The 23,852-nt window shown below is 57.4% G+C and overlaps 3 protein-coding genes and 1 long non-coding RNA gene across 8 annotated transcripts in view; 3 read left to right on the top strand and 1 right to left on the bottom strand.

The window, feature by feature from the left end:
* SEMA6B (semaphorin 6B) overlaps positions 1–8,564 on the top strand; it is a 30,915-nt gene extending 22,351 nt beyond the window's left edge. For 2 of the 3 annotated variants that reach the window (XM_031436996.2, XM_064479766.1), the window contains exons 6-17: positions 172–273; positions 683–773; positions 1,114–1,233; positions 1,735–1,823; positions 3,138–3,355; positions 4,156–4,287; positions 4,505–4,654; positions 5,335–5,517; positions 5,605–5,751; positions 6,521–6,598; positions 6,728–6,786; positions 7,173–8,564. In XM_031436996.2, the coding sequence (XP_031292856.2) occupies positions 172–273; positions 683–773; positions 1,114–1,233; positions 1,735–1,823; positions 3,138–3,355; positions 4,156–4,287; positions 4,505–4,654; positions 5,335–5,517; positions 5,605–5,751; positions 6,521–6,598; positions 6,728–6,786; positions 7,173–8,080 (2,277 nt within the window). In that variant the 3' untranslated portion in view covers positions 8,081–8,564. The remainder of the gene's footprint in view (positions 1–171; positions 274–682; positions 774–1,113; positions 1,234–1,734; positions 1,824–3,137; positions 3,356–4,155; positions 4,288–4,504; positions 4,655–5,334; positions 5,518–5,604; positions 5,752–6,520; positions 6,599–6,727; positions 6,787–7,172) is intronic. The other variant, XM_064479767.1, reaches the window with a different exon arrangement.
* LOC135319457 (uncharacterized) lies at positions 3,253–4,279 on the bottom strand. The gene is made up of 3 exons (XR_010378062.1): positions 4,141–4,279; positions 3,502–3,583; positions 3,253–3,366 (listed from the first exon to the last, which is right to left on the bottom strand). It is a non-coding gene; the product is annotated as an uncharacterized LOC135319457 (long non-coding RNA).
* A 3,755-nt stretch (positions 8,565–12,319) lies between the features above and the next one.
* Positions 12,320–14,817, top strand: LRG1 (leucine rich alpha-2-glycoprotein 1). 3 transcript variants are annotated; one of them, XM_064479771.1, is made up of 3 exons: positions 12,320–12,454; positions 12,633–12,766; positions 13,431–14,817. In XM_064479771.1, the coding sequence occupies exons 1-3, from the start codon at positions 12,335–12,337 to the stop codon at positions 14,446–14,448; spliced, it is 1,272 nt and encodes a 423-aa protein (XP_064335841.1). In that variant the 5' UTR covers positions 12,320–12,334; the 3' UTR covers positions 14,449–14,817. The 3 variants fall into 3 exon arrangements, with proteins under 3 accessions (XP_064335841.1, XP_010997410.1, XP_010997409.1); XM_010999108.3 differs by lacking the exon at positions 12,633–12,766; XM_010999107.3 differs by having other exon boundaries at positions 12,345–12,766.
* A 150-nt stretch (positions 14,818–14,967) lies between these two features.
* PLIN5 (perilipin 5) lies at positions 14,968–23,181 on the top strand. Its single transcript, XM_010999106.3, has 8 exons — positions 14,968–15,893; positions 16,675–16,755; positions 17,579–17,774; positions 18,681–18,763; positions 19,135–19,315; positions 20,166–20,365; positions 21,853–21,975; positions 22,143–23,181. The coding sequence occupies exons 2-8, from the start codon at positions 16,696–16,698 to the stop codon at positions 22,671–22,673; spliced, it is 1,374 nt and encodes a 457-aa protein (XP_010997408.1). The 5' UTR covers positions 14,968–15,893; positions 16,675–16,695; the 3' UTR covers positions 22,674–23,181.
* The last annotated feature ends 671 nt before the right edge of the window (positions 23,182–23,852 follow it).

The following is a 23,852-nucleotide window of genomic DNA, read 5'->3' as shown; positions in this document are numbered from 1 at the left end:
CTTCCTTTGGCCACGCCCACACCCCTGGCCCCTCTCCGCAGGGCCTCACTTCTGCTCTGATCCCTCTCTTCACCATAGCTACGTCCCATTTTGTCCGCCAGTCTTGGCTCCGCCCACGCTCATGACCACGCCCACCCTAGCTTTTTTTTTCCCCCCCCGCCTCAAACCCAGGGCGAATGTCGAAATTTTGTAAAGGTGCTTCTGCTTCGGGACGAATCCACCCTCTTCGTGTGTGGTTCCAATGCTTTCAACCCCGTGTGTGCCAACTACAGCGTGAGTCACTGCCCTTCGAAGCCCTGTCCGCTACAGGTTCAGTCTCCGCACCTTTGCTCACCGGCCCTCCACTGGTCACTGGTCGTGCCCTTTCTCCAGGCCACATCACCTCCTACAGGAAGCCTTACTGGATATACTCTCCCCGCCCCCTCACCCGGAGCTCCAGACGAGGCTTCCCAAGGAGGCCTGTACAGGCTGCAGCTTCTTAAGCTACAAGCCAGTTAGAGGATTAACTAAGATCGATCTTAGACCCAGATCAGTAAATTGAGCCCTAGAGAGGTTGAGTGACTGACCAAGTCACACAACATCCAAGGTGGCGTCAGGATTCCCCTTGGAGGAGGGGTTGGGGGAGCTAGGGGCTGCTAGGCATAGCAGGAGCTCTGTCACTCAGGCCCTGTCCCCCCTGCAGATGGACACACTACAGCCCATTGGGGACAACATCAGCGGCATGGCCCGCTGCCCCTACGACCCCAAACACGCCAATGTCGCCCTCTTCTCTGGTGAGTGTCCCCTAAGTCCGACCATCCGATGAGGCCCGGGGCCCGAGCAAGGCATGGCATTTTCTACTCTTGGAGTTGGGTCCTTAGAAAGTGGCTGGGAGACCATCTGTCCAGCTGTGAAACAGGCAGAATCTCCAGGTCAGGACTCAGCTGAGGTCGCGGCTCATCTGGGGATTGGGGATCAGCCTGAGGTCAAGGTCTCAGCAGGGTGGGGGCTCAGCCAGGGGGCTTAGACAGGGCTCACTCAGGCTCAGGGCTTAGTCTCAAAGATCAAGTTTTGACCCACCCAGCCCCTGACCCCTGGGATCTAATCTCATCTACCTCGACTCCCCCAATCCAGAAGGGATGCTGTTTACAGCCACCGTTACCGACTTCCTGGCCATCGATGCAGTCATCTACCGCAGCCTCGGGGACCGGCCCACTCTGCGCACCGTGAAACACGACTCCAAGTGGTTCAAAGGTGGGGCCATAAGGGCCGACCTTGGCAGGGCTGACCTTTGTCAGATCCCCCTACCAGAATACCAGTCCCAGACGAGACAGGCAGGGGGCTCTCATCTCATCTTTGGAAGCTAGTGGCCTCTTTGAAGATAAACTTAGAAGGAAAAGATTTAAGTTGGACCTAAAGCAGAACTTGCTGGAAATGGGTGGCTTAGAAGCCTGGAATGGAACCCCACAGGAGGTATGGCAGGAGCTCAGCAATTCAGCACCTGAGGGAGGAAGGAGGCAAAATAGTAGACGTTGCTGTTTGTGGAAAGTAGACATGGTGATTTTAGGGTTCTGACACCCACTCCCCCCGCCCAAAAAAAACCCCTCAGATCTTTGAGTCTCTTTTATTTTTTCCTGGTAATTGGCTGATGGCCTCCCTTCACTGTAAAAGCAACCACCCAGACTAATGCGCTCCCAGCCCAGAAAGCCCCTCTCTTACGCCACGGGCTGAGTTCTGACCCCTCCTCTTCTACAGAGCCTTACTTCGTCCATGCGGTGGAGTGGGGCAGCCACATCTACTTCTTCTTCCGGGAGATCGCGATGGAGTTTAATTACCTGGAGAAGGTAAGGCCCGATTTCCCCTCCCAGAGGGGCCCATGCAGTGTAGCTGAGAGGCTCCAATCATGGGAAGTGGGGAGCAGAGTGGTGTCCCTGAATCTCCACCTGGGGTGAGAGGGTCCCTCAGGACCTCAAGGCTGTCCACTCCAGCCAGGACCAGGGCCTTGAGGTTCAAAGACCTCTGGAGCAGCCTGCGTGCACACAGCCCTGGGGTGAGGTTCTGGGGTCCGAAGTCAGATATGCCGGTGGGTTCCAGTCCTGGTGCTCCTTTGCTGTTCCCCTGTCCACCCATCCACCTGCCATCCACTTATCCATCCTTCATCCACTGCCTATCCACCTGCCTGCTCACCCTCCCACTCAGCCACCCTCCCACTCACCTATCTGTTCTTTGGCCCACCCACACTTCCATCAAATCATTTGTCCATCTATCCATCCACCCAGCCCCTGACTCACTCATCCACCAACCCATCCATCCACACATCTACCCTTCCGTGCACCTCTATGTCTATCCACCCCCTCCAACTCATTGACTTCACCCATTCATCCATCTACCTGTCCATTCACTCATATACCTAACCATCCATCCATCTGTCCTCCTACTGATCACCTCATCCATCTACCATCCGTCTCTCCATCTGCCTGCCCCCATCTCCTCCTTATAACCTGCTCATCCATTCCATTCATCTTCCTATCAACCCATGGATCTACCCATCCATTGGGATCCAACATCTTCTTCATCTGCCTATCCATCCACTCATTCTCCTTGCAACCACCTGTTCATCCACTCACTATCCTTTCATCCAATCATCCACCTACCCATTCATCTACCCATCTAGCCATTCATCCATCCGTCCACACACCCGTCCATCCATCCGTCCACACACCCACTCATCCATTCCATCCCTCAATCCATGCAGACAGTTAAACACACAACCACTTACAACTAGAGTGACTTTGGGCTGGTTACTTCCCTGTGTGCCTCAGTTTCCCCATCCATACAATGAGGATATCAGTAGGCCTTCCCTTTGTACAGCTTTGAGGGGGATGTAAGAGATGGTGAAAATAAAGTGCCTGGCACATGGTGAGTGATCTGTATGGTGAATGGAGGTGACTGTGATTATGACTGTCATGGTGGCTGTGATTATCATCACCTCCACATTTATGTCCGGGAATCTGGTGCCTAGAGGGGTACGGTGACTGGCCAGGGACCCACAGTAAGCCAGGGCCAGGCTCCTCCATCCTGGGTGGCAGGCAGTACAACCTGCAGGCAGGCCTTGTGGGACACAGGGCTCAGGCCCCACTTTGCCACTGACATGCCAGGTGGTGGTGTCCCGCGTGGCCCGGGTGTGCAAGAACGACGTGGGTGGCTCCCCTCGCGTGCTGGAGAAGCAGTGGACGTCCTTCCTGAAGGCGCGGCTCAACTGCTCTGTGCCGGGGGACTCCCACTTCTACTTCAACGTGCTGCGGGCCGTCACCGCCGTGGTCAGCCTCGGGGGCCGGCCCGTGGTCCTTGCTGTCTTCTCCACACCCAGCAACAGGTCAGCGGGCACTGATGGGAGCCAACTGGGGGCATTAGGTGGGCATGGGCAGAGACGTCCCATATTCTCTCACACTGCACTGAGCAAGACTGGACTCCCAAGAGGCCTGGGTCCCAGGTCAGGATGAGGCTAAGCCAGACACTGACCTTCCAATGCCCTTTGGTCAGAACTGGGCAGATGGGGAGGTCCTCATCCTCTGCCTTTGGAGGAGGGATCAGGGAGGGCTTCCTGGAGGAGGGGACATTGGAACTAGGCATCAATGGGTGTGAGATGGAGGAAGAGGGAAGTGTTCCAAGTTGGAGGAATAGCATGTGCAAAGGCCCTGAGGCTGCAACGAGCTTGATATGTTTAAACAGTTGGAAGGAGGCCCATGTGGCTGGAGTGGAGGGAGCAAGGGGGAGAGAGGAGCATATGAAGGCAGGGAGGTGATGGGCTGTGGGGAGGAGCCTGGATTTTACCCTGAGAGCACTACGGAGCCATGGGAGAGTGAGGAGCAGAAAAGGGCAAGGTTTGCATTTTTGAAAAGCCCCCCGGGGAATGGGTTGAAAGGAGGCAATAGTGGCTCCTGGAAGACTGGATGACCAGGCAAGTGACAGTGGGGTCCAGGGAGGGGCTGAACTATGGTCCTAGCAGAGAACTGTTCAGGTGGACTGGACAAGTGAGCAGCAATGCCTGGCCCAGGGGCCTGAACGCCTTCCAGCTCAGAGGACAAATGCTCCTCCACGTGCTTCCCCAGGGTGGCGCCCCCCCCCCCCCGCTGGGCTCACCACTCCCTTTCATCTTACTCTCTTCCTCCCCAGCATCCCTGGCTCGGCAGTCTGTGCCTTTGACATGGCACAGGTGGCTGCCGTGTTTGAAGGCCGCTTCCGTGAGCAGAAGTCCCCTGAGTCCATCTGGACACCCGTGCCGGAGGATCAGGTGCCACGGCCCCGGTGAGAGCCCCCTCAATCCTGAGTTAGGTGCTGGGGTAGGATCCTGACCCTGGGACTTCCAGGCAGTTATTTAGCTGTTGCTGAGTTCAGCTATACCTATTATGCAGATGGGGGAAACTGAGGCCCTTTGGGCAGGGCAGCAGGTCCCCTGGTGAATCAGAGCCCCTATGTGGGGGGCCTCAGCATCCACCCTGACCACCTCCACATCCCCACCCAGGCCCGGGTGCTGTGCGGCTCCTGGCATGCAGTACAATGCGTCCAGCGCTTTCCCCGACGAGATCCTCAACTTTGTCAAGACGCACCCCCTGATGGACGAGGCAGTGCCCTCGCTGGGCCATGCTCCCTGGATTGTTCGGACTCTGATGCGGTCAGTCCCTCCACGTGGCTGGGATCCTGGTGGCCAGGTCTGGGTAGGGATGAGAGCCCAGGCCAGGCTGGTGGGAGAAGAGGGAGGACAGGGCCAACTTCTGACACGAGGGGAAGGTGGAGAGCCAGACACTCAAGAAAGCTGAGCATGTGGCTCCGGGGCTGCCCAGAAAGATGGAGTCGGAGAGGCAGGAGAGTGTAGCTCAGTGGCAGAGCGTGTGCTTAGCATGCACGAGGTCCGGGGTTCTATTCCCAGTACCTCCATTTGATAAATAAATAAACAAACAAGCCTAATTACCCTCCCCCCCCAAAAAATAAAGAGACTAAAAAAAAAAAAAAGATGGAGACGGAGGAGATGGAGAAGATGGAGAGAGACACAGAGTGACGGAAAGAGATCGAGCAAACAAGAGCCACAAATCCTGAGAGAGAGAGAGACAGAAAACGGAGGAAGATAGAGCTGAGACAGGGAGGGAGACACTCAGAGACAGAGAGATGGAAGGGGACACGGAGAGACAGGCACACTGGTAGGAGATGGGGTTGGGGGTCTATTTCTCTCCACGATGTGCACCTGGGTAGCCACGCCCATGCCCACGTTGCCTGGCGTGGGTGGTGTCTCTGAGTGTGCCCGGGGGACCCCAGGGCCTGCGAGGCAGCCTGACCTCTGCCCCACCCTGGCTGCAGGCACCAGCTGACACGAGTGGCTGTGGACGTTGGCGCTGGCCCCTGGGGCAACCAGACTGTCGTCTTCCTGGGCTCCGAGGCGGGCACTGTCCTCAAGTTCCTTGTCTGGCCCAACGCCAGCGCCTCGGGCACTGCCGGGCCCAGTGTCTTCCTGGAGGAGTTTGAGACCTACAGGCCGGACAGGTGAGGCTGGGCAGAGGCCGAGAGGCAGGGCCAGCAGGCAGCAGATAGGGCGTGCCCCTAGAGTCTTACCAATCTGCTCACCTCCAGGTGTGGATGGTCTGGCAGTGCTGAGACGGGGCAGCGGCTGCTGAGCCTGGAGCTGGATTCAGCCTCGGGTGGCCTGCTGGCGGCCTTCCCCCGCTGTGTGGTCCGAGTGCCTGTGGCGCGCTGCCAGCAGTACTCAGGATGCATGAAGTGAGTGCCCCCTGGGCCAGCTGTGGAGAGGGGAAGCTAGGGGAGATGAGCATGGAAGAGGGGGAAAGCCAAGTTCAAGTCCAGGACCCAACAGCATCCTGACTCATTGAACGATGAGCAGGGCAGAGGGCACAGCCCGTGCAAAGGCCCTAGGGCAGGACTGGGCCTGGTTGTATTGGAGGAACAGCGGGGTGGCCTGTGTGTCTGGAGCAGAGTGAAGGGGAGACAGGGAAGAGGTGAGGGCAGGGAGGGGATGGGGCAGGTCGTGCAGAGCCTTGTGGGGTGGGTGGAGGACTTGGAATTTTACCCCGAGGGAGGTGGGAGCCATGGAAGGCTGTGGGCAGGGCAGGGATGGGATGTGACTGACATTTTTAAGAGCATCAGGAGCAGAATCTAGGGACCAGAGAGGTGGCCGTTCATCTGCCTCTAAAATGGGTGGCAAAATCAGATGCAGATAAAATACTGGCACACTTCTGGACTCAGTGTGTGCCCTCCCCATGAAGCACTCCACCCACGCCATCTTAGCAATAATGATGCCATTGCACAGACCCAAACCACGGACTGGGGCAAGCCTGCCTAGGCTCCAGGCCTGGCTCTGTCACTTGGGCAAAAGCAAACTTTCCTAAGCTTCAGTTTTCTAATTTGAAAAATGGGGAATGAGTAGCCCCCACCTCAAAGATATGTCTTGAGAACTCCCAGTGGTGACAGTAGGAGGTGCCTCAGAAGGAATGGTGGTTGATCTGCCCACCGGGTCCCTTGTCTGCTCTAGGAACTGTATTGGCAGTCAGGACCCCTACTGCGGGTGGACCCCCGATGGTTCCTGCATCTTCCTCAGCCCCGGCACCAGGTACTGGGGAAGAGGGAGGATGGGGAGGGTGTTTGACCCACCTGATGATCGGGGAATCCCCCCACCGCCAACCACAGCTCTGAGAGAGGGGCTTCTGCTGACTGCACCTCTCTGCCCTCCCCCCATCAGAGCCACCTTTGAGCAGGACGTGTCTGGGGCCAGCACCTCAGGCTTAGGGGACTGCACAGGTAAGTGGAGGGGAGGGGTGGGGAGGAGGCCTGGGAACTCTAAATCCTGGTCCTCCAGGGTTCTCACGCCGTTTGCTGCCCATGCCCAGATAGGCAGGGTGACTGGCATCTGCCAGGGCTGGGGAAGGGCAGAGGGTCCCACTTCCACTTAGGGAGGTGGGAAAAGGACAGACAGACCCCAAGGGGCAGAGACAGGCAGCTGGGCAAACTCTGAGAAGACAGATGCCAGGGGCCGGACAGACAGGAGAGGGGCTCTGGAAAGGACAGAGGGACGCCACGAAGCAGAGAGACGGACAGCCAGTTGGGTGGACAGCCAAGCCTGAGGCCGCGGGAGGTGCGCCGGGGAGCGACCCCGCCGGCCCCTCTCACGCGGCCCTCCCGGCCAGGACTCTTGCGGGCCAGCCTCTCGGAGGAGCGCGCGGGGCTGGTGTCAGTGAACCTGCTGGTGACGTCGTCGGTGGCGGCCTTCGTGGTGGGCGCCGTGGTGTCCGGCTTCAGCGTGGGCTGGTACCTGGGCCTCCGCGAGAGGCGCGAGCTGGCCCGCCGCAAGGACAAGGAGGCCATCCTGGCGCACGGGGGCGGCGAGGCCGTGCTGAGCGTCAGCCGCCTGGGCGAGCGCCGAGCGGGCGGGCCCGGGGGCCGGGGCGCAGGCGGCGGCGGCGGCACGGGGGGCCCTCCCGAGGCCCTGCTGGCGCCCCTGATGCAGAACGGGTGGGCCAAGGCCACGCTGCTGCAGGGCGGCCCGCACGACCTGGACTCCGGGCTGCTGCCCACGCCAGAGCAGACGCCGCTGCCGCAGAAGCGCCTGCCCGCCCCGGCCCCGCACGCGCTGGGCCCCCGCGCCTGGGAGCACGGCCACGCGCTGCTCTCGGCCTCCGCCTCGTCCTCGCTGCTGCTGCTGGCGCCCGCCCGCGCCCCCGAGCCGCCCCCCGCGCCCGGCGAGCCGGCCCCCGACGGCCGCCTCTTCACCGCGCGGCCCGGCCGCGCCTCGCACAGCGACTTCCCGCTCACCCCCCACGCCAGCCCGAACCGCCGGCGGGTGGTGTCGGCGCCCACGGGCCCCTCGGACCCGAGCTCCGCCGCCGACGGCCTCCCTCGGCCCTGGAGCCCGCCGCCCACGGGCAGCCTCCGGAGGCCGGCCGCGCACGGCCCGCCCGCCGCCGCGCTGCGCCGCACGCACACGATCAACAGCGGCGAGGCCCGGCCCCGCGGCCGCCACGCCCGGCCCGGCACGGACTTGGCCCACCTCCTCGCGTACGGGGGCCCGGACAGGACTGCGCCCCCCGTGCCCTAGGCCGGGGCCCCCGCGCCTCGGCGGTGCCAGCCACGGGAACCAGGAGCGAGGGCCCGGGCCAGCTCCGAGTGGGTGCTCAGCTCCCCCTGACCCCGTCCAGCCCGGCCGCGTCGGGGCCCCCCTCCGCCGCACGGAAGCACAACGGGCTCGCCCCCCACCCCCTTGCCCGGCCCCCCCGGGGCCGCAGGACACTGAGGCGGACCGGGGTGGGCGGGCGGGAGGAATGTGCTGTGGATTTGAGGTTGACCTTCTGCGCGTGGGTTTTTTTGGTTTGTTTTCCAATTTGCGTTTCTTTTGCAGTTTTCTAACCAGTTGCACAACTCCGTTCTCGGGGTGGCGGCCGGGGGCTTGGAGGCGGTGGGAAGAGGGGGCACGGCCGCAGACCCAAGCTCCCCGTCCCACCCAAAGGCCCTCCTCGCCCTGGGTCCCCGGCGTGTGTGTGTGTGTGTGTGTGTGTGTGTGTGTGTGTGTGTGTGTCTGTGTGCATGCCGTGTCTGTGTGCAAGGGGCCAGGGAGGGGAGGGAGGCGTGCGTGTGTGCCCGAGGGCTGCTGCCGCGTGCGCGTGGGGGCGACCACGTGCAGTGTGCGTGTCTGTGTGTGAGCAGAGGCCCCAGCGGCTTGGGTGTTGGCTGAGCCGACGCCGGGGCTTCCAGAAGGCCGGGGGGCCTCCAAGGTGCCGGTTAGGAGTTTGAGGGGAGATGAGGAGATGAGGAGAGGGTTCCAGGCAGGGGGTTGGGAGGGCTTGCCCAGAAGTCATATTGGCAGCTGTCTAAGGGCTCGGGGGTCTAGGGGACGGCAAAGGTGGGCGGGTCCCCCTGTAAATATGGCCCCAGGGTGGTCAGAGGGTCCCATGCCACCCGTCCCCTATGACCTCCCCCTTGACCTCCAGCTGACCATGCATGCCAGCTGAGTGGCCAGCTGATTCCTGGACCCTCTCTGGAGTTTGCCCCCCACTCCCCCATCAATAAAACTGTTTACAACCACCGGCCCCCAAGGCTCTGGGTCTGCTCTGTCTCCTGGGGGTGGGACTTGGACAGCGGCGTGGCCTGGGGCAGTTGGGAGCACCCATGAGGGTCATGGCAAGGTCACAGCAGTGACAGGATTTTGGGGAGCTGGATGTGGAAGTGGGAGAGTTTTAGGGGTCTCCAACTTCATCAAGATGGGGGCCAGTGTCTGGTAGTTCAGCAAATATTTACTCTGCACCTACTGTGTGCCAGACACTGTGGGGACAAAGACCCCTGTCCTGATGGAGTTCACGGCCTAGTGGGGGAGACTGACCACATACAAGCAAATCAGGACTTGACTTGAATTAGTAGTATGTGTAATGAAGAAAAAAAACAGATAACGTGCTAGGTAGGGGTGACTGTATGTTGGGGTGGGGGTTGGGTTGAAGAAGGCCTGCCAAAGAAGGTGACATTTAAGCTAAGGTGGGATGGGCTGGTAGAAGCAGCTGGGCGGAGATGTGCAGAGAGAGTGTTCCACGCAGCGGTGACAACCAGTGCAAAGGCCCTGTGGTGGGAACAAGGTTGGAGGAGGGCCAAGGCGGTAAGTGTGGCTGGAGCAGCGTGGGTGAGAGGGGAGTCCAGGGCCCTAGGCAGGCAGGGCCTCTCAGGTGAGGAATACTATTTTTTTAATTGTAAATAACAGAAAAGATAAGATTTACCACTTGAACCATTCTTAAGTGTACTGTTCAGTGACGTTAAGCACATTCACATTGTTGTACCATCATCCCTGATATCCATGTCCAGAATTTTTCCATCTTCCCAAACTGAAACTCTGTCCCCGTGAAACACTGATTCCCCATCCCCCTCCTCCAGCCTTATGAACTTTAAGTGGGACCGGAAGCCATCAGAGAGATTTAAGCGGGGAACATGATCTGATTTCATTTTAAGAGCTCATGTTAGCATTATGTCATTACAGTTCACAGCCCTTCCTTCCAGCCCATGTTGATAAAGCACCTCTTGTGCGCTGGGCTCTGGGGACTGAGCAGTGAACAAGACGGACCCCCTCCCCCGTTATCGTGAGGAGACTGATTTAAACAAAGAAACACAAAACAACATGACAGCAATTAGCAGCTCCTCCTGAACATGTCTGTTTTTTTCAGCTTGATTGAGATATATTTGACATACAACATTGTGTAGGTTTCTGGTGTACATCTTGATGATTTGATATATTTGATATGTATTGTAAGATTATCACCACAATAAGGTTAACACCTCCATTACCGCACATAGTTACTGTATGTGTATGAGTGTTGAGAATGTTTAAGATCTAATCTCTTAGCAACTTTCAAGTATATGACACAGTATTGTTAACAGTAATCCCACGTTGTACATTACATCCCCAGGATTTATTCATCTTATAGCTGGGAATTTGTACCCTTTGACCAGCGTCTCCCTATCTTCCCCTCCCCCCAAGTCCCTGACAACCACCATTCTACTCTTGGTTTCTATGAATTTGGTTATTTTCTATAATTGAGATCACTCAGCCTTTGTCTTTCTCTGCTTATTTCACTTAGAATAATGCCCTCGTTTCATCCTTGTTGTCACAAATGTCAGGATTTGCTTGTTATAATTGAATAATATTCCACCATATATATACATACATATATATGTATCACATCTTTATCCACTCGTCTGTTGATGGACACTTAGGTTGTTTCCATGTCTTGGCTGATGTAAGCAATGCTGTAATGAACATGGGAGTGCAGATATCTCTTCTTCTTCTTTTTTTTTTCTTAATGTCTTTTCTTTAAATGGAGGTACTGGGGGTTGAACCCAGGACCTCATGCCTGCTAAGCACATGTCCTACCACTGAGCTATACCCCACCCCACAACAGATATCTCTTCAAGATACTGATTTAATTTCCTTTCCATACATACCCAGATGTGGAATTACTATTTTTAATTTTTTGAGGAAACCCCCCTACTGTTTTCCATAGCAGCCGTACCAACTTACATTCCCACCCACAGTGCCGAAGGGTCCCCCTTCTCCACATCCTCACCAGCACTTGTTACCTCCTCTTTTTGATGAAGCTGTTCCGTCAGGAGTGGGTGACGTCTCATTGTGGTTTTGATTTGCATTCTCCTGAGGATTAATGAATTGAGCACCTTTGCGTGTACCTGTTGGCCATTGGTATGTCTTTGGAAAAACATCTATTCAGGTCCTTTGCCTTTTCGTGTGTGTGTCTTTTTTTCCATCTCTGCAGATCTGCTGTTCTCTCCTGTGTGTCCTGCTCTGCCTGTGTCTCTGGTTCTATGTATTTCCCCCATCTCTGTGTCCCTGCCTGTGTCCGGGTATTCATGTAGGTGGTATCTGTCTGTCTTTATATGTGCCTTCCTATGCCAGCCTGCCTGTTTCCCTTTCAGCTTGTGTGTCCACTAAGACAGAACTGAACAGGGACAAAATCCTTCAGAAATTGGGCTGGGTTTGAAAAGAGGCCATGGCCAGACATGCAGATAAAGATAATACATCACACCTGGATGTTTAGAAACTCAGCAAGAATTAAAGCACTGAATAACTGAATAACCAAGCCTGTGAGATGCGATCAAAGCAGCTTTCGAAGGGGAATGTGTAGCCTCCAAATACATTTATTAGGAAGCGAGAAAGATCCAAAACAAGTAGCACTTCAGTTGAAGAAAGAAAGGTCAGAAGGGGCCCTCGGAGAAGGAGGTCAACTTCACAGATGGAGAAACTGAGGCCAAGAAAAGTTAAGCCGCTTGCCCAAGCTCACAAAGCAAAGCAGGCACAGCAGAGCTGGGATTCGGAACAAGGTAAGAACCAGATTTAGTTCCTTTTAGACTGTTGTTCAAAGACAGTAGAGACTTTTGGTATCACTCAATTTTAAATTCTGTTTTTAAAAATTATTTTATTTAAAAAACCCGATAACAGTATGTCATGAATTTAAGACAAGTGTTTTTTGTTCTCCTCACTGAGCTTCCTGGTGGCTCAGATTGTTTTGTAAATAGTACCTCTTGCTCAAAGAGCCGCCCCCATCCCCCAAGACTGGTGCCTTGCAAACTTGACCCTTGATTCCTAGGCTGGGGGAAGTGGGACTCAGCCTCAGATACCTTCCAAATGCAGGAATCGGGGGGGGGGGGGGGGGGGGGCAGGGACCGGAGAGAAGGCAGTGGGCAGCCCTCCTCCTCTCCTCTCCCGGCCAGGAAGCAATTTTGCAATCCTGACTCCTCCCTTTCCCCTGCCTGGCTTAAGTCCAGCCCCTAACAGGAACAGGACGTGGGTGGGGACTTCCCTATGGTTGGTGTCCCTGCCCCCAGCCCAGGCAGGTATAAGGCCACCTTGCCAGACCAAGGGAAACTGGATGGAAAAGAGAAAGGCTGCCATGTCTTCTTGGAGCCTGGAGGGAAAACAGAGGTAGGTCCTCACCCCACCCATCCTGGGGAGTCCTGGACACCAGATGGTAGAGATATGGATAGTAGTCCGCCTGTCCCACCGAAGTCACAGAGCCAGACATAGGCCTGCAGACTGGAACAGACTGACACCCAGGCTCAAACTATGGACAGATTCACTCACATACACACACTCACTGCAGAAGCCCCAGGTGGTCCACGGGCTACAGCCACCAAGGATGTTTGGGTGGTTTCTGGTGCTGCTGGCTAGGACATCACTGCTGGAGTCACCAGAAGGAGCAGAAGCCCCAACCCTCCAAGGGTTACAGTGCCAACTGTAAGTCACCCCCTCCCAAAGCCAAATGCCAGCCCTGTGCAAAGGAGGATGCACTTTTCATGCTTAGAGTCCTGTTTGTACCTGGAGTCCTGGGTTGCACCCTAGCACTTTGGAATGAGATGGGGCCAGACACATGTAACCTAACCTGGTTTGGTCAGGGCTGGACAAAAAGAGAAGGAGCCCAGAGGGGAAAACTGAGAGTTCTGCTTGAGAAGTTCAGAGAAAGCTTTGTGGAAAGTGGGGCATTGGAGCTGGGGCTTTGCAGGATGAGTAAGAGCTCATGGGCTTTGCCTTCAAAACATGGAGCCAGGGAGAAAAGAAATGACCCAGGAAACAAGTGAGAGCAGAATAAATTAGTGAGTAATTAATAGGCCATTTGGGGCTGCTGGCAATGGGGAAGGGTAGCATTTAGGGGCCAGACTAAGAAACTCAGATTTCATAGAACTAGAATTATTCCTAGGACAGGAGCTACTTCTGGCTTTGTAGGGGGTAAGGGTGGATGCAAGGAGAGGAAGAGGAAGTTACCACACTAGGCCAGCCCAGCAACGAGGTGGCATGGTCCAGGGTGGTAGAAATAGAGACAGGAAGAAGCAAGCAGGTATTTTTCCACCTGGATGTATATCTTTATTTTGACTTATTAAGCAGTTTCTGTCATTGCCTGCAGCCCAGCCGGCTGGGACCCCCATCTTTCTAGAATCCTCTTCCTGCTACTGCTCTTTGTGACCTCAGCCCAGGGGGTCACCCCAAATCTGAATCCTGATGCCTGCCTGGTATCCCAGTCAAGCAATGGCAGCTCCGTCTCCTGCCACCCACCTGCCAAACTCCCCCACTCCCTCCCAGCTGACACCATCTACCTGGCCATGGAGTTCTTGAACCTGACTCAGCTGCCTGCCAACACCCTCCAGGATGTCCCTAACCTGCAGGAACTGCACCTTTCCAGCAACCAGCTGGAGGACCTCTCTGCCAAGTTCCTGCTGCCTGTGCCTCAGCTAAAGGTGCTGGACCTAACCCGCAATGCCCTGACCCGGCTGCCCGCCGGCCTCTTCCAGGTCTCGGCTGCCCTCCACACCCTGGTGCTGAAGGAAAACCGGCTGAAAGGCCTGGAGGCCTCGTGGCTGCATGGCCTGAAAGCCCTGGGGCATCTGGACCTGTCGGGAAATGAGCTCCAGATGCTGCCCCCTGGGCTGCTGGCCAACTTCACCGACTTGCACACCCTTGACCTTGGCAATAACCACCTGAAGACTTTGCCCCCTGATCTTCTGAGGGGCCCCTTGAAGTTGGAACGGCTTCACCTGGAGGGCAATAGATTGCAGGTGCTTGGAGAGGAACTTCTGGAGCCCCAACCAAAACTGCACTACCTTTTCCTGAGCGACAACAGGCTGGCCACAGTGGCAGCCGGCGCCTTCCGAGGTCTGCAGAGGCTGGACATGCTGGACCTCTCCAACAACTTGCTGACCACTGTGCCCGAGGGGCTCTGGACATCCTTGGGAAAGGCCGCTGGGAACATGAAGGACGGTTTTGACATCTCCGGTAACCCCTGGATCTGCGACCGGAAACTGGACGACCTCTACCAGTGGCTTGTGGCCAACGAAGACAAGATGTTCTCCCGGAATGACACACGCTGCGCTGGCCCTAGAGCCTTGAAGGGCCAGATGCTCTTGGCAGTGGCCAGGTCCCCTTGAAGGGCTGAGGTGGGGGTGGGAAGACAAGGCTTGGCAGAACACTGCACCCCACTTAGCAAATAATCCCACCTTCTGAGGGTGAGACTGGGGCTTCCAATTGTTGCCAGGACCTGTTTCGCCCACACTTCCCAAAACCCACCTGGGGCTTTTCCCTGCCTCTGCAATTTGCTCAAGCTATACCCTCTTCCAGAGGCACCATTTCCCAGATCTCTTGGTCTCTGGCTCCCTCAGCCTGCCCTGGCCATCTGACTCTGTCCCCTAGTTTGAGGGGTTCTCTGAGTGCAGGGCCTGGGGCTGGGTTCCCCTTAACCTAGCATTACTGTGTTTGGGGTCAGACCAGAAGAGGTTAATAAATAACTTGGAATGGAATTGGATGTATTTGCTGTGTTCCTAACATCTCCCAAGTCGAATTCCTAGGTCTCCAGGATGAAGCTGGAGGACAGAGGAGCCACGCCATGAAATCCCAAACGAATGGCAATTGAGATCTGACAGCCATGACTGCTCCTCCCCCTCTTCCCGTCCCAGGACTGAACTGGAAATAAAACCCTGACCATTGCCCTGGGTGTCATTTTACCAGTGGATTCCTGCTAGAGCTTGCGTCCTGGGGAAGGTTTAAATTAAACCAGATTGCTTCAGGGCTCCAAATAATTTTTCACACTGGCCCATGATAACCAGGAGGGCAGCTGCCCAGGGCAAGTGTGGGCAGGCTGGATAGGGCTGAACACCTGGGCAGAGGCCCAGGGGGGCTGTATTTTCACAGCTCCAGAACCTCTGGGCCACCTGCCAACACAGCGTTGGGCATGGTGGGGTCAAGGTCAGATTGGGAGGATCGTGGGATGTTTGGGCATGCTCGGTTTTTGACCCTCCCTGGAAGGAGGGTAGTGCCCACATCCGTGGTCATTCCAGGAGTGGCAATGAAAGCCAGGGTTCGGGAGTCAGAGCTGGGGTTGAATCAGATTGCTCAATCACTAGGCGACCTGGGGCAAGTGGTTTTAAGCACTGTGAGCCTCATTTTGCTCCGGTCTGTCTCCTGATTTAGTTAAGTGGCAGATTTTCAAAAATAAAAGGAAAGACCTTGAGGACTTGCCCAAGGTCACGGGGAGAATCTGTGGGGGCTGTAATCGCCCTCCACTGTCTCTGCTGCAACAGCAGTGAGGGTGACAGGTGGCCAATTTGGCCAACAAAAGTAGCTCAATCCTTGGGCACCAGCGTCTCCAGGTTGCTATGGCAACTGAGGAGCGCTCCAGGAGCCACTGGGAAGAAGGGGAGGGGTCTTAAGCCCCGCCCTTGGGCACGCCCCCGGACAGCCTTTCTCCATTGGTCGGGACCTCAGCCCCCGCCTCCCCAAGCCGCTATAAGGCGGGCGGGGCGGTCTGGGGGTGGAGACTGGAGCCTGAGTCTAGGGTCCGCCGCGGTACCTGGGGGCTGAGGCTGCACGCGCCCAGGTGAGTGCCGCGCGGGCAGCGTCCAGGAGCGCCCTGCAGCCCGGTGGGTGGGTGGGTGCGCGAGCGGGTGAGCGAGAGTCCAGCGGCTTAGGGAGATAGGGATGTGATGGGCCGGAGCAGGTGGCTGAGACCCTTGGCCCAGTTGGCCCAAGCTCAGGACCCAGTTGGGCGAGGACTAGGGTTCAGAGGATGCTGGGTGGGGACGGGGGAAGTGCTGCAGGCGGGGAGTGTGAGGTAGAACTCCCACTCTGAGTATACTTAACTGAGTGACCTTGGGCCCAGCCTGGGCCCGCTGTGGGCCTCAGTTTCCCTGTCTGTCAAGCTGGACTGTGGGTTTACTGGGATTCCTGAGCTACCACCAGCACCCCTGCAGGGGACTACTTGCCCAGTTCTGTCCCAGGCCAGGGGCAACAGGGGTCTGCCTCCCTTTGCAGCCCACACAGGTGAAGTCATTTGCCCAGAGTCAGGGAGCCGGTCAAGGCAGGATTCAAATGCTGGTGTCTCTCTCCCCAGAGCCCATGCTTTGAATCACGACAGGGGCCCCACCTTGCCAGAGGCTCTCTAGTGTGCACCTACTGTAACCCTGTGCACGCACTGTCCTTGCCCGTGATGCTCTGAAGTAGGTATCATCATTACCCCATTTTGCAGATGAGGAAACTGAGGCCCCAAGAGGGAATGAGACTTGCCTGGGTCACAAAGCCCAAGCCGGACAGAGCCCAGGGCCTGGGCAGCAGCCGAGAAAGCTGGCGTGCCAGGGCCCTCACTCTATCCTGCCCCCCAGGGTGACCTGTTTGCAGCAGGCATGTCAGAAGAGGAGGCAGCTCAGGCCCCCAGAACCAGTTTGTGGGAGCAGGACCAGCAGGTGAGGGGCTGTGGCCCCCATGGAGCAGGGCACGGGAGAGGGTGGGGGGACAGTCCCTCCTAGGGTAGTTTCAGATGGGATCTGCTCCACTCACCTCTATCCTTGTTGTGAGTGCCTCACTCACAGCATTTTGGACCGTGGGGGTGGAGGAGAGGCACATTCTACCCATTTCCCAGAGGGGCAAAGTGAGGCCCAGGGAGGTGCATGTCTCTCCAGACACTCCAGGCCAGCTTACATGGCCTCTGCTCAACTCTCTCCCTCTCCCATCTCTGGGTCTCTGCCTGTATCTCTCTGTTTCTGTGTCCACCATCATGGCACTCTTAACAACAATAATAGTAGCAGCAATCATGGCCTATACTCGGCATCACTCAGTGTCCCAAGCAGCCACATACATCGGCTCTTTGAATCCCCACCACAGCCCTAGAGACCCATTTTACAAATGGGGAGACTGAGTCACAGAGCAGTGCACTCACTTGCCGAAGCTCGCACAGCTTGGAAGTGGCCAAATCGGAACCAAACACAGGTCGCCTTGCTTCAGAGGCTGTGCTCTTAATGGCCAGACACTAGTGGCTCTTCCCTGGAGCAGAGCAGACCAGCTCCTTCAGACCTGGCCCCACTCTGTGCATGCTACTGAGAACAGGCGCACCTCTGGGCGGGTCTCCGTTGCCTCTACACAGCTGTGCTCAAAGCGCGCCCCGCCCCCCGCCCCGGCCCCTCTTGCCCACCCCTCGTCCTGGCCCCCAGAGGGTGAGTGGGCTATCCAGCATGTGGCTGAGCCCCTCACCACCCCTGAGGTCCCCGCTGACGCCCCCCCTTCCTGCAGAACGTGCTGCAGCGCGTGGCGGCCCTGCCCCTGGTCAGGGCCACGTGCACCGCAGTCTCCGATGCTTACAGTGCCACCAAGGACAAACACCCGCTGCTGGGCTCTGCCTGTCGCCTGGCCGAGCGCTGCGTGTGCAGCCTGACCACCCATGCCCTGGACCACGCCCAGCCGCTGCTCAGCCACCTGCAGCCCCAGCGTGAGTCGCCCAAGCCCATGTCCTGGGTCCTGTGGTGTGTCCCACTCCCCTGGCCACTCATGCTCCCTCTGCGTGACATGGGCTGCCATGGACCCCAGGGGTCTGGCATTCCTCCTCACCTTACCTATCCTGTGTGCCTTTAGTCTCTGCCTGCCTGTCCCCCAGCCACCTGTGTCACCCTCTCTTGGGTCCTTCTGCCTGCTCCATCTTCCCTTCCATTCTCTGCCTTTCCACCCCCACCATGGTACCTGCATCCCTCCTGCCCTCTGCCTCTGCTTATTGTCCCTCTGCAGTTTGATCGCCTGGCTGACTGCCCTGAGCTGTTTACTTGTGGTCCCCTTTCTTTCGTCCCATTTTGTCCATCTCACTGTCATCTCTTTGGCCTGATGTGCCTTGAGTCCAGCCTCTCTCCCCAGTCTGCCCCTCTGCCCCTGCCTCCCCACCTGGTGGTGGGGAAAGGGGGCAGAGAGACCCTGGGCCTCACATCTCACTGAGGAAGGGGATCACCTGAGGGTCCCAGCCCAGGGCCTCACCCGCTTCCTTCTCAGCTGGCTTATGTGACCTTGAACCTGCTTCCTGGGGCATCTGAGCTGGGCACCAGTGAGGAGTCACCTTGGTGCTGGCAGTAGCCAGTGGTAGGGCAGAGGCGAGAAGGGCAGAGAGGTAGGGTCCAGCCTGGTGGCCCAGCCACACCCTCAGGGCCCCCCAGCCCCTTGCAGGGGGCCAGCCAAGTGCCCCCCGTGATTCAGGCCTCTCTCTGTCTCTCCCAGTTTCTCTCCTTCCCTCTGTGTGTGTCTCCTTTTTTCTCTGCCTCTCCCTCAGCACCCCCTCCCTCTGTGACCCTCTGTGTGTCCCTATCTCCTGCCACATCTCCTCGATTCTCACTCCCTGCCTCTCTGTCTGCAGTGGCTACAGTGAACAGTCTAGCCTGCATGGGCCTGGACAAGCTGGAGGAGAAGCTGCCCTTTCTCCAGCAACCTTCGGAGACGGTACCAGCACCGGCAGACTGTGGGGACCTGCAGTGGGTAGAGGTGGGAGCGAGGAATGCAGTCTCCTCTGAGCTGGCCTGGATGGCTGGGCTGGTTAGACTCCAAGGACGAGTCAGGCTTTTTTCGTCAACTTGCAAAACACCAGCCAGATGAAAATAATTGACACCCACATTTTCTGAGCACTTAATATGTGCCAGCTGGTGCTGGGAAGCCCATCGACAAACCTGTGAGGAAGCGATTTTCTTTCCCTCCATTTTATAGAGGGGAAACTGTGGCCCAAAGCCAGGAAGGAGCCAGGGGTCCTTGCCCTGAAGCCCCAGGGAGCTGAGGTCAGGGGAAGGGAGCTGGAAACCAGGGGTCCCTCCCACCAGGTGGTGACCTCAGCCAAGGACGCAGTGGCCAGTGGTGTGACAGGCGTGGTGGGCCTGGCGCGGCAGGGCCGCCGCTGGAGTGTGGAGCTGAAACAATCTATGAGCCATGCAGTGGACGTCGTGCTGGGCAAGTCGGAGGAGCTGGTGGACCACTTCCTGCCCATGACTGAGGAAGAGCTCGGTAAGGTCCCTGAATCTCCTGCCAGTCCCCATCCCTGAGGGTTTTGGATCAGAGAGGTCTGGGACTCACCCAAGGCCACACAGCAGATCAGCAGGAGCTCCGGCCCAGGCCTGACCTCCCCGTCCACTAACACAGTCCCTGACACACACCCTCCTAGAAACTTGACTGCCCAGACCCCCAAGAGCATACAGGACTAGAGACTCGGGGGCCACAGTGTCAAACTGGCGGCCCTCCATATCGTAGTATTTGGCCTGTGCAATGCCTTTAAAATGGTTTAATTCATCACATGCATTGAAAAATCAGATTTTGTCCTACAAATCCTGATTTCTAGCTTGCCTTGAAAAACCGGAGAGTTAGGTCGAATAGCATCCTCCCCTTTACATGGTTCCCTTAAACCCCACCATTCTCCAAGTTCTACATCCTGTCTGCTGACCCTGCAGGCCATCTGACTTCTCAGCCCTGCTTTACGGCCCTAGACGTACATGTGGACATACTCCCTCCTTGGCAGAAAGGCTGTGAAGCATCTTTGAAACACCTACTGTGTGCCAAGCACTTGTGATCAGTTCTTTCAGAAGCAGTTAGGAGAATGGTTAAGAGTGCCTGGTTCGAATCCCACATCTGCCTCTTGGACGCTGTGGGACTTAACCTCTCTTATCTCTGTTTTCTCCATCTATACATGGACCTAATAATAGTGCCTGCATTGTAGGGCTTGGGGAAGGTCGAATGAGTTAATACGTAAAGGGAAACTATAAATTTAGGCACCCATGGGTTTATCCACCCAGGAGGGTGAGCAGAGGCAGAGGGCATAGCCACGATGACTCCCCACCCCCACCCCCTCCCCCTCCTCCAGCGGCACTGGCGGCGGAGGCGGAGGGCCCGGAAGTGGGCTCGGTGGAAGAGCAGAGGCGACATCAGGGCTACTTTGTGCGCTTGGGCTCCCTGTCTGCGCGGCTCCGCCACCTGGCATATGAGCACTCTCTGGGGAAACTGAGGCAGAGGAAACATGATGCCCAGGACACGCTGGCCCAGCTGCAGGAGACTCTGGAGCTGGTGAGAGCCCTCTGCCCACCCCAGCCCGGAGATGCAGGCCAGTAAGCATGGACTGAGTGCCAGTGGAGTACTTGGTTCCGGGCTAGTCTGAAAGGGGAGGCAGAGCCATGTGTGTTCAGGGCTGGGGAGTCAGGGAACCTGGGCCGGAGGCACTCAGTGGGCACCAAGGCTCAGCCTGAAAAGTCAGGAGGGAAGTAGTAGCTGGAGTTTACAGGCAGTGAAGGTAGATGAGAAGTGGGTGGAGGTACTTCTTTCTGGGCTTTCCAGTCACCAACCCCAATCTTCCCCAGACTTTGGGTTTTATCTCATACCCAGCTTCTTCCCTCATCGTGCACCCCTCCCTGCTCCAAAGGAACTTAACAGCTTCTGTTTGCTGGGCTTGACAAGTTCAGACACCCCCCACCCTGCTCCCCATCTCAACTGACGGCAGCTCTGTCCTTCCAGAGGCTCAGGCCAAAACCTGAGAGTCAAGCTCAACGCTCCTCTTCTCCTCCTCTCCCTCATCCAACACATCAGCCAGTACTGTTGGCTCTGCCTTCAAAGTCTGCCCTGAGCCGGCCGACATCTCGTCCCTCCACCTGGGTCCAGCCCCCAGATGGCTCACCTGGTTCCAGGCTCTCATCCCATACCCCACAGTCTGTCTCTCCTGAAGCAGCCACCAGAGGGCACCTGTGAGCCCCAGAGACGGCTAATTTCACTGAGCATGTGTTCTCATGGTTCATCCATATTGTAGCATGTGTCAGAATTTCCTTCCTTTTTAAGGCTGAATAATACAGTCGTTCCTTGGTATCCGTGAGGGATTGGTTCCAAGACCTCCAACGAATATTAAAATCCGTGGGTGCTCAGGTCACTTCTACAAAACAGCGTATGTAGGACAGTCTGCCCTCTGTATCCACCAGTTCTACATCCAAGGGTTCAACAAACTGAGAATTTTGGTTGAATCTGAGGATGCAGAACCCGTGGACACAGAGCGCAGACTGTTCTATCGTACGGATGAACCACAATTTATTTCTATTAATCTTCTAATACCTTTCCTGTCCCGGGCACTGAAGGCACAGTGGCCCCCTCAGGACACTCACAGTCTAGTAGGGGGATCAGAGTCAGGAGAGCATGCTGGGTGCTGTGGGACCCAGAGGAGGGATCCGCCCAGCCAGGAGTAGGGGAAGGAAGGCTTCTTGGAGGGGGTGACGGTGACATCTACAAGGAGACTTGAATTGGAGTGAACCAGGCAGGGGGAAGGGGAGTAGCTGGCAGAGGCACCAGCGTGGGCAAAAGCCTGGCAATGAACCTGAGCTTCAGGAGAACCACGGGTCACAGGGTCTAGCCAAAGGCAGAGGAGAGAAATGGCAGGCTGGCCAGGCTGAATCAGCAGGTGGGGAAGGTTATGTACAGGGGTTGTTCCCTAAATGCTTACTGAGGCCAGATCCAGGCTAGGGTCCTGGCTCCCCCAACCCCTGAATCCTCCAGCTCTAACTCCCACTCCACAGATCGACCGCATGCAGTGTGGGGTGACCCCAATCACCCCAGCCCGCCCTGGGAAGGTGCATGAGCTGTGGGAGGACTGGAGCCAGTGCTCCCCGGAGAACGGCCGCCGCCGCCGCCGCAGCCAGGTAGGATGGTGCGGAGAAAGGGAAAGTGAGGGTGGTCTGGATCCGCCCAGGGGCCAGACTCCAGCCATCTCCAACCAAGTGCTGAGGTCAGCTGGTTGGAGTGTCCCTGGGGAAACTGAGGCAGGGCAGTGTTCCTGGCGAAAGTCCTCCCCTCCCCTCCCCCGCAGGCGGAGCTGGAGACCTTGGTGCTGTCCCGCAGTCTGATGCGGGAGCTGCAGAGCACCGTGGACGTACTGGAGACCAGCGTGCAGGGCCTGCCTCCCAACGCCCAGGAGAAGGTGGCCGAGGTGCGGCGCAGCGTGGACGCCCTGCAGGTCGCCTTCGCCGACGCCCGCTGCTTCGGGGACGTGCCGGCGGCCGTGCTGGCCGAGGGCCGGGGCAGCATGGCCCGGGCCCACGCCTGTGTGGACGAGCTGCTGGAGCTGGTGGTGCAGGCCGTGCCACTGCCCTGGCTGGTCGGGCCCTTCGCGCCCATCCTGGTGGAGCGGTCAGGGCCCCCGCCCGACCTGGAGGCCCTGGTGGACGAGGTCGTGGGGGGGCCCGACCCACGCTGGGCACACCTGGATTGGCCAGCCCAGCAGAGAGCCTGGGAAGCTCAGCATGGGGACGGGACAGGCCTCCCAGGGAAAATTCCCGAGGAGGAGCCTGAGCCCCTCAACCACCCCAAGCACACTCTGATGCCAGAGCTGGACTTCTGACCTGTTGGGGACCGTGGGGCAGCAGAGGCAGCGGGAGGCCGTCTTGCACCAGGCTATCTCTGCTGCCCCCTAGTGGTCATGCCCCAGCACTACTAGCCGATGCCTTGGCCTTGGCCGGGGAATAGAGCTGGGTGGGGATTAGGGGCTGAATTCTGAATCTAGACCAGCTTCATTGATATCAGACCATTCCCAGTCTTCCCCTTGAACACGTGAGGACTTTAACCTAACTCAGGTCTGACTAGCCCCAAGCTGGGTTCATGGCCTGTGGTCCCAATTGTCCCACCCCAAGCAGCTGATCAAAACTCCCCAGAAAAGCATACGTTTTGCCCAAGTAGAAGCACAAGCTTCTATCTGGGGCTTTGAAAAGTGAGCATCTCTCTCCTCCTCTTGTCCATCCTGGACTGGGGTCCCCAGAGATATCTGGCTGCTACAGCTGGACCCGCCACACCCACTTGCTTTGCTGGTTGGTGTCTACTCTCCAGAATAAAGGTGATTGATGTTGTCCAAAGGCCAGTGTCTATTCCAGGGGTGGGGGTGAGGGTGGCTGAGAGGTGTGTGAGAGTATGGCACCAGCCAGGGTTCTAGGTTTGAAAGGAGTGATGCCTCCCTGACCAGCTTGTCAACCTGTCTGGGGTTCTACTGTTAGCGCCCAGCCCACCTGGGTTAAAGCATTCAAATGTAGCCTCTTAGTGTGGAAGCTGTTCACACCTTAGTTTAAATGAATTTCTTGGAAACTGCAGGCAGCAGGATCAGGAAGAGGGAGAAGTCAGAGGGAGCAGCCTTTCCTTGCCCACTTCCCTGGACCAGCTGTACCAGTCAGGATGGGGGAGACAAAGGCAGGGCAAGGGCCACAGGCCAGCCTCATGGGGGCCCTCCCGTCCTCTGACCGTGTTCTTGGCTGCCCCTCAGACTCCCTTGTGGCCAGGCAGGGTGTTGGGAAACTGCAGTCTGCTGTGGTGAGGTCAGGGTGGCCCCTGGTTTCCCTGGGACCCAGTCCAAGGGTGGCTCTGGGAATCCCAACCACTTCCCACCAGCCAGATTGACCTCCTGCCGCTGCTTAGGAATGTCCATGGCTCCCTGTCACCTTCAGACCAAACACCCATGCTCCTCACCCTGGTGTTTGAGGACTTCCAGTTTCATCCTCGGCCTGACACAGACGCTGGTGCACATTCCCCAACC

The sequence above is a fragment of the Camelus dromedarius genome, chromosome 27 (genome assembly GCF_036321535.1).
Source record: "Camelus dromedarius isolate mCamDro1 chromosome 27, mCamDro1.pat, whole genome shotgun sequence".
NCBI classification, from domain to species: Eukaryota; Metazoa; Chordata; class Mammalia; order Artiodactyla; family Camelidae; genus Camelus; species Camelus dromedarius.
This window is presented reverse-complemented; position numbering and strand designations above follow the sequence as displayed.